The sequence below is a fragment of the Chrysochloris asiatica genome, unplaced genomic scaffold, assembly GCF_000296735.1.
Source record: "Chrysochloris asiatica unplaced genomic scaffold, ChrAsi1.0 scaffold00023, whole genome shotgun sequence".
Taxonomy (NCBI): domain Eukaryota; kingdom Metazoa; phylum Chordata; class Mammalia; order Afrosoricida; family Chrysochloridae; genus Chrysochloris; species Chrysochloris asiatica.
The window spans coordinates 20,013,757-20,022,934 of record NW_006408541.1 but is presented as its reverse complement, the minus strand read 5'-3'; the positions used below and the strand labels follow the sequence as shown (position 1 = coordinate 20,022,934).

General features: G+C 50.3%; 1 protein-coding gene across 1 annotated transcript in view; it reads right to left on the bottom strand.

Moving 5' to 3' along the window:
• Positions 1-1,513: 1,513 nt before the first annotated feature.
• JPH2 (junctophilin 2) overlaps positions 1,514-9,178 on the bottom strand; it is an 80,109-nt gene continuing 72,444 nt past the window's right edge. Inside the window, exons 3-5 of the mRNA XM_006839280.1 lie at positions 6,158-6,276; positions 2,892-3,601; positions 1,514-1,608 (exon numbers count right to left, since the gene is read on the bottom strand). Coding sequence (XP_006839343.1) covers positions 1,528-1,608; positions 2,892-3,601; positions 6,158-6,276 — 910 coding nt within the window. The 3' untranslated portion in view covers positions 1,514-1,527. The remainder of the gene's footprint in view (positions 1,609-2,891; positions 3,602-6,157; positions 6,277-9,178) is intronic.

Here is a 9,178-nt window from a genome sequence, read left to right as displayed (position 1 = left end):
GGAACAGATCAGAAGTTCAAAGGCCCAGGGCTCAGTCCCTCAGGGCCTTCCCTGCAATGAGGGGGTTCTGGAGGGTTCCAGCATATTCTATTCCTCTCGGACACCCAGCACTGGCGCCATGGGAAGCCTCCTTAAACGTCCGTTGTAAGTGCGAGCTGAACCCTGGGGCTCGGATCCAGAGTCCAGTCTTCTTTGGCCACCCCACCTGGCACTGCAAAAAGAGGGGTCCTGGCATCCTCAACAGGAACTCCTGGTTCTGCAGAGACAGCAAGAGGGTCAGGTAAGGGATGGAGGGCACCTGAAATGAACTCAACTGGGCATAGGCTGCAGACCTCCAGACAGCCTGGGCTCTGAGGTTCAATGGGAATGGGAACAGAGACTAGGCCTGAGCCAGACCTTGCTTTTCCTTCTGGGTGCACATCCTTCTTCCCACTGTCATCTGGTCCAGTCCTTCTCTTCCTTCAGACCCTTCAGGACACCCTCTCAGACCCCCTCCAAAACACAAACCTAACACACTCAGAGCTTCTGCCCAGACAGTGTCTGCCAGACGAATGGGTCATCAATGGTTCACAGGGGCCAGGGAAATCTGTAGCAGTCTGCTCCTATGGAGATTTCAGCCTAGGAAATCCTATGGACACGCCTACTCTGTCCTATGGGGTCACTAAGAGTCAGGGCTGACTCACAGGCACCCAACATCACTTACATGGTGTGTGTATGTGGGGAGGGAGGGTTTCAGTTCACACTCTGTTGGGCTCACGGGAGGGGTCTTTGGTGGGGAGGAGGGAAGAGGCACAGGATTTCTGCTCTAATGTTCAAAGGCAGGTCCCCACAGCAGAGAAGTGTGTGACTTGTACACGCTTCACCCTCAGACCAGCGAGGGTCACTTCCCTTCAGCCTGTCCCAGCTCCCAGCTTCATCATGGGAGACGTGGAGATGAAACCAACAGATTGACAGGAGGGGTGCAGTGGGGTCAGGTGGCAGAGGACGAAAGACTGAGGTGGGACAAGAAAGAAAGAGTGATGGGGGGAAGAGCACATTGTCATCCTAGGAGGTAGCACATCTAGACGTCAAGGGGTTGTGAGGAGAGAGCCAAGAACCACGTTTTAAAGACTTTGATGTAACAACTTGTAAGCAGGGAGCGCCTCCTGGTGGTCAGCCCGGTTACTAAAGGCAGAAGTGAGTCCCTGCTGAAAGCCCAACTCCCAGCAGAGCTTGTTCAGTAACTGTTGATGGAATGAATGAGTGAATGAATGAATGAATGAGTCAGTGAGTGACGTCCCAGTGAACCAAGGGCTGACAGAAAACATGTTCTGGACATGCTGCGCTCAGAGGATATGCAGAGGGGAAGGGAGGCTGATCAGTCAAATCCTAACTCTTCAACCTGTGCTTTTCTTGGGGTGTCCCTCAATGAGTCCCCAGATAGGTGTGCATTAGGCAGTGGGCCCCTCTATCCATCACCCTGGTGCCCAGAACTCCCTACAGGCTCCCACCTCCACTACCATCCTGGCCGCACCTGGTAGATGAGGGTCAGGTCAGGAGGTGAACAAACAGGATAGCCAGGCCGATGTTCAGCAGGATCACCATGCAGATGAGGACAGTGTTGGGGACCTGTGAACAGTGGGGAGAGACGGAGAGACTGTGTGAGGGCCCGGGGCCTCTGAGGTCCCTTACCCCACCCCCCTGCCCACAGGTCAGGAGACTGGACAGAGGGACAAGAACTGGATAGGACCCCCAGTCTGCACACCATCAGAGCTAGAAGAGTTCCTGGGAATAACAAACCCTCTGTCTGGAGAGAGGCAGAAATGTGGGCAGAACTGGGCCCAGAGCCAGGTACCCTGCCTCCCGTCCTGCTAATTCTTCTCAGAGTCTTTCAGAGCCTTGCTTCACTCCTACCAGCTGCTGGTCCTAACCCTGAGGTCCAACAATTTTGCTAGTTCCTGCTGGGAACAGACGCTCCTGGTACCTAGCCCACCTACCCCACTCTGCCCAGACACAGGTACCCATCCCCAAGTGTTTCTGGCTCCCAGCCACCCCCTTTTCCAGAATACTAATCTCTGCTGATGAGATGTCCCTGACTCAAGGCAAGGATAACCCTAAGGCTGATTTACGCTGGAGTCCTTTGGGTCAGCTCACAGAATGTTGTTAAGTGCCTTCCAGTCAGTTCCAACCCATAGTGATAGGGTTTCCAAGGAGCGGCTGGTGAGCTTGAACCACAGATCTTTCGGTTCAAACTGACCAGTGCATTAGCCCGCAGACTAAACCCAAGTTCCTGCTGGGTCTGTCCCCTGCCCTATCCTGCTTCCCTGTGGGAGAAAGATGAGTCTCTTTCGGCTGATGGGAAGATTTATATATATATTGTATGAGTGTGTGAATTGAGCGATCGTTTACATGGGGAGAACATCAGCTTTGCACTCATCTTATCGTATTTCGTTTCAATGCAATGATTACAATCTCCTCCATGCATCATCATTCAACAGCATTTACTTCTATTCCCTCTGAGTTTTGTTGTTGTTTTTTTTTATGTACACCAAAACACTCAGGAATATGCAATCATTCAAACACCCAAAGGGCATGCCACCCCCCACCCCCGCCGCCTCCAGCACACAGCCCCTCTACCAGAAGACTTTTTTAATGCCTCTGGTCGTTGAGTAGGAACCAACTGGACTTAAACAACAACAACATCTTGATTCTGTAGTGCTAGTGCGGCTCTCTGTAGGATAAACAGCAAGGTTGGCGGTTCAAACTCATCAGTCGTTCCTTGGAAACGCTGTACCAGGGTCGCAATGAGCCTGGACCTACGAGCACTTGTCAACAGCATCCTGCTTCCATCACCACCTCTAGAGGTGAAAGAGGGGACCGTCCTTCCCACCCTCCGCCGCCGCCAAGCTCACCTCTTCCACCTCGACCTCGGCCTCCAGCGCTGCCTCCTTGCGAGCCTTTTTCTTGCCCTTGGTCAGCCCTCGGGCCTCTGTCTTGCGGGCCTTGGCCTTGGGCTCGGCCTTGGGGACGATGGGCTTGGGCTCCATCTTGGCGGGCGGCTCGGGCTCGGGCTCCGGGCCGCGGGGCGCGGAGGTCTGCGGGGGTGCGGCGGCCGGGGATGGGGGCGCCGAGTCGGCACCAGAGACCGTGGGTTCGGGCTCGTCCTCGAAGGGCGGCGGCTCGGGCGGCCCGGTGCGCACGGCGTAGCTGTGGTAGCCGCGGTAGAGCGCCACCTCGGGCTCCCGCGACGGCGGGGACGGCGCCTGCAGCGCCTCGATGGCCATGTGCTCGGTAGCCGGGCGCGCTGAACTGCGGCGGCCCGCACCCTCGGACGGCGTCACCGGCCGGCTGCCCTCGCCGCCCGACTCGCCGTTCCAGGCGCCCGGGCTCAGCAGGCCATCCTTGGGCGCTCCGGGCCGGGGCCGCTTGGGCTGCGGGGGCGTGCCGGCCGGAGATGGGGGGCCGCCTTCGGGCCGTGGGGTCTCGCGCTCATGCAGCTGCGGGCTTTCTCGGGGTCGTGCCGGGAGCCCTGCGGCGCCGGGACCGCGATCAGGGGGCTCCAGCAGGCTCTCCGAGTTCTCCAGGATTTCCTGGAGCAGCCGGCGCTTCTGATACTCGGGACCTGCGGGGCAGAGAACACCGAGAGACTGGATCTGAACCCAGGCCCACCGCTGAGAGATCTTGGGCAAGTCACTTAGCCTTTCTGAGTCTTTCATGTACTCCACCAGCACTCAAACAGCATTAAATGCCAGACACTGTCTGGTGGTGGTGGTGGTGTGCCGTGGAGTCAGTTCTGACTCATAGCGACCCTGTACAGAGTTTCCGAGATTGTAAATCTTTACGGGAGCAGAAAGCCTCATCTTTCTCAACAGCTGGTAGTTTTGAACTGCTAACCTTAAGACCGACTCCTAATCACTGCGCTACCAGAGCTTCTAGACACTGTTGTAAGCAATTCCAAATAAATATTACCTCACCTTTCAAATAACCCTGTGAGGTCAGTAAGAGACCCTGGTGGCACAAAAGTTACGTGCTTAGTTGCTAATCAAAAGGTCAAGAGTTCAAAACCATCCTGCAATTCTGGGGGGAGAAAGACTTGGCAACCTGCTTACGGGTCAGACTCCCATAAAGAGGGCTATTGTCAGTGCTGTGGAGTTGTTCCCACTCAGAGCAACCCAGTATAGGGTTTCCTTACGGGAGATGAAGGCCTCATAACTCTCCTGTAAAGACTGTTGTTGTTAAGTGCCATCAACTGTCACATGGGGTCACTGTGAGTCAAAATCGACCCAATGGCACCTAACAATGACTTCATGAAGTATTATTAACCTCCATTTTACAGATGAAGAAACTGAGGCTCAGAGAGGTTAAATCAGTTGCCCAAAGTCACACAGCTCACCAAGGGTAGAGCCAGGACTATACCTAGGCAGGCTAATTCCAGAGTTTCATGCTCTTAGTCCAAACACTGGCCTCTTTCCATTCCCTTATTTGTAAAATAGACGTGCTTCGTAAATACCATGGAAGGATGAAATGAGTAAATGCCCCTAAAATCATGGGCGTAAGGGCTGGCACAAAGAGTTACAGCGGTTGTTATGACAGCGGAAAAACAGTCGGCCAGCCATGATCATTCTTCCTGGTACCAGCAGGGGGAGCACCTTGACGGAAAGTGGCCATTTGTAAATCTCACTCAACCTCACAGGCAAGATCTGTGCTCTATGGTCTTTCATCTATTTATTCCATTGGTCTCTCTTTGCTGCAGTCTGATAATAATTAGAAAACAAATCAAACCATACCACTTACCTTAAAACCCCTTCAATGCAAAGAACACCAATCTCCTGCCCCCTGGGGACTCCCCACAGCTCCACCCAAGTGCCATATCTCTAGCAGAGCTCAGAGGGCCCCTTGGTCTTCAGCCTCACTACCCACAGCCTCATTGGCAAGCTAGCTCTCCTGCTCCCACTCCAGTCCCCTCCTCTTGAATCACCATCCTACCTAGCACTACTTGTTGTAGTAGTTCCCAAAGGTGGGCCCAGGCTAGCTGCTGGCAGCATCAACATCACCTGGGAACTTGTTAGAAATGCCAACTCCTGGGCTCTACCCCAGACTTACTCAATCTGAAATATGGGGGATGATCATGTCACGTTTGAGATCCGCTGACCTTGTAAACGCCTGGTCAGTCTTCAAGATGCAGCCTCTCCACTGAGAAGCCTTCTCTAACGCCTCCTCTGTCCTGACTTGGTTACATATGTGCCCCCTCGAAGCCTCCACAGTCCCTGTTTTAACCACACAGCTTACAGCACTGTATGCAATTTCATCATTTTCATGAAACAACAGCCAACAGTGACTGGGTGCTGATTGTGAGCTATGCAGTGTGTATATGCTCCTTGGTGGTGGTGGCTGTGTGTGATTGAGTTTCTGACTCATAGCGACCCTGCATAGGGTTTCTGAGGCTGTAAATCTTTACAGGAGCAGAAAAATCTCATCTTTCTCCCACGGAGCAACTAGTAGATTCAAACTGCTGACCTTGCTGTTAGCAGGCCAGTTCTTAATGCACTATGCTACCAGAGCTCCTTGCTATCTATGCACTTTACATGCATTTAAGCCACACCAGAAATGTAGGCACTGTTCTTACTACCATTTTACAGATCAGGAAACTGAGGGTTGTAAAGGTGCCACCACTGGTAAGAAGTGCAGTCAGGGTTTGAATTCACACTGAGTCTGTCTCCTCACCCGATAAGCTGTCTTTGTGACTCTAGATTCTGGATCCCAGCTACGTATGCCTCACGTGAGCAGTATTCAATGACTGTCTGATTGCAACTACTGAGCAACTGCAGGAAGCCTTCCTGCCCCCTCATCACCCAGAGATCCTTCCCCACTCTAAGTTCACCAGTGCCAGCTCTGAGCAGAGAGGACAGCCTAGATGGGGTCAGTCCACCATTGGGAAGCTGTGATGACTTGTAACAATCTCAGCACTGTAAGAGCAGGATGTTGTCTTCCCTACAGTCCCCTGGCATCATGTATGCACCATGTTTCAGTCTAAAACTCACAACCATCCAGAACTCCACTTGGGCATCTCAGCTTTCCAGCAGACAAAGGCTGGAAACTCACAACCATCCAGAACTCCACTTGGGCATCTCAGCTTTCCAGCAGACAAAGGCTGGCCACCTGTTCTGGATAGCCGTACCTGGCTGGTAGAAGTCTGGAGCCAGCTCCCTGGCCAACGTACGGGCGATGTTGGACTCTTGGTTGGCAGCCAGGGAGGCTTGTTCTGCTGCCTCAGCCTTGGTTTTGGCGTGACTTGTCCTAAGGAGAAAACATGGTGGGGAACTCAGAACTTTCCAAAGAACCACTCCTCTGCTCTCCCTCCCCAGCCCACAAAGAGGACACATTCATTCACTCAGGTGTCAGTGAACATTTGTTGAGCACTGTGCCCCAAACTGCTGTGCATTCCCCAGACCAGTTCCTCTTCTTTCTGGACACACAGATAAACTACATTTCCCAGCTTCCCTTGTAGTTAGGTGTCAGTAACGCGGGCATATGGTGATGGTGGTTATGTGCCGGGAGTCCATTCCGACTCATAACGACCCTGTATGTACGTTATTTCCAGTCCTGGCCCATAAAAACCTCTCCTGCAATTCTCTGTGACCTCTCTCCACACCCCCATATCTGGCTGAAAACAGGGAAGCCCGAGGCCCTAGAACAGGTTCTCAACCTTTTTTTGTTTCCCAGACAGATTCCTTTGGCAGGCTGGTGAAGCTGTGGACCACGACTCAGAATAATATTTTCAAATGCATAAGATAAAAGAAGCAGAACAACATAGAGATACGATTATATTGACATAATTGTTGCCAAAATATTTCTAAGAAAAAAAGAAACACAATGTAATAAATACATGTCCTTCTTTATTAAACAAACAAAAAACAAATCTAGAAGGTCTATTAACTACCCTAATTTTATAGATGAACATAAGGATATTTTGAGAACAACAGTAATACAACATGAAAATATAGGTAATCTCTCTTGGTGGCAGTTAGAGAGACTGCTGATATGATTATGACGTCATTGAAGAAGATGCTAAATTTCAACTAGAGAGCAGTCAAAATAAAGATATGGTTTTTTCATCCTTAGTGGACACGTAAGAGGCCAGGAGTGGTTCAATAACTATCCACCTTCCACATGGGAGACCAGGGTTCAATTCCCAGCCAATGCATCGCATGTTTCATCTCGAGTTGTCTCACATCAGCAAAAAGGTTCTGGAAACTTTACTCCTGAAAGCTTTACTCATTCAGGTCAACTCTACTTTGAGGAGGCAGCTCTTCCTCGGTCATATTTTGAGTGTCTTCAACTTGAAGGATTGATCTTCCAGCACTATATCAGACAAGTTTCCACTGCTATTCATGGCTAATTTTTCTTTTATTTTTTCCTGTTTCTTCCTAATCTGTCTTAGTCTGGAAGTTCCACTGAAATTCACCCACCATGGATGATCCTGATGGTATATGAAATACCCATGGCATAGCTTCCAGCATCAAAGCAACATGCAAGCCACCCCAGTACGTCCAAGAAGTTCGATTACATGAAGGAGAAGGCATCATCAGAACTGGAGGAAGACTCACTGACAATCTGCAATAAGCAGATGACACAACCTTGCTTGTTCAAAATGAAGAGGACTTGAAGCACTTACTAATGAAGATCAAAGACTACAGCCTTCAGTATGGATTACACCTTTATGTTGATAAAGAAAATGAAAATCCTCACAACTGAACCATTAAACAACAACATGATAACTGGAGAAAGAATCAAAGCCGTCAAGAATTTCATTTTACTTGGATCCACACTCAGCACCCGGAAAAGCAGCAGCCAGAAGCTAAATAATATATTACATTAGGCAAATCTGCTACAAAAGACTGCTTCACACTGTTAAAACAAAGATGTCACTCTGAGAATTAAGATGTGCGCTAATTAAGACCCAAGCCATAATATCTTCAGTTGCCTCATATGTATATGAAAGCTGGACACTAAGAAAGGCTGAAGAAGAAGAATCGATCCCTTGAATTATGGTTATTGACAAAGAATATTGACTGCACCAAGGACTGCCGGAAGAATCAACAAATCTGTCTTGGAGGAAGTACAGCCAGATGCTTCTTAGAAGAAAGGATGGTAAGATTTTGTCTCGCTTACTTTAGACATGTTATCAGAAGGGACAAATCTCTAGAGAAGGACATCATGCTTGGTAAAGCAGAGGGTCATAGAACAAGAGACAGACCTTCAATGACATGGACCGACACAGTGGCTACAACGGTCGGCTCACATGTACCTACAACTGTAAAGATGGCGCCGGACGGGGTAGTGCTTCATTCTACATGGAGCTGCTCGCTGTGAGTCAGAATCAACTCTATGGCACTTAACAACAACAACAACGAAGGTTAGAAGTATGGGAGTCCCTAAGGCTGGTGTCATGAAGAGGTCACGTGATATCCAAAGTTGTAAGCAGGTAGAAGTGCAGGGGGCCTGGGAACATCTGAACTTGTGATACAGGTGGTGTCTGGTAGTCTGGAAGGCTCTAGAGGATGGTGCCCTTAGTATGTGAAGTCTGGTCTTAACTCTCTTAGAGCGAGAAGAACAATACATCACGTGCACCAGACTCCCCTTTCCAGCTCAGCTTCTAGGAAGGTTTGGAGGAACTCACCAAGTTTACAGAACTGGAAGGTGACCAAGTGAGGGTTCAAACCAGTGCTGTGGGTCATCTAGACTCGGCCCCAAACCACAGATGACTTTCTCACAATAAGGAGGGTGGCGGAAGTTCGCAAATCCGGGACTGTCTGATTCCCAAGCCTCTGGCCCCTCCAAACTCACGATGATTGAGTCGATTCGAACTCATAGCAGCCCTAAAGGACAGGGTAGGAGTGCTCCATGGGGCTTCCACGATTACAAAGTTTTATGAAAGCAAACTACCTCATCCTTATTCCATGGAGCAGCTGGTGGGTTTGGACAGCTGATGAGTTTGGAGCAGTGGGTGAGTTTGAACCGTCGACCTTTCAGTTAGCAGCCCGACGCTAATCACTGCCCTATCTAATTAAATATGTGTGGGCAAGGAGGCAGCATAGAGAAGAGTAAGAGCATAGCTTTGGAATCAGCATAGCTTCGGATTACTTGGGAAAGGTGGTGCAGTGGGTTGCTAATCACAAGGTAGAGCACTGCAGGATCA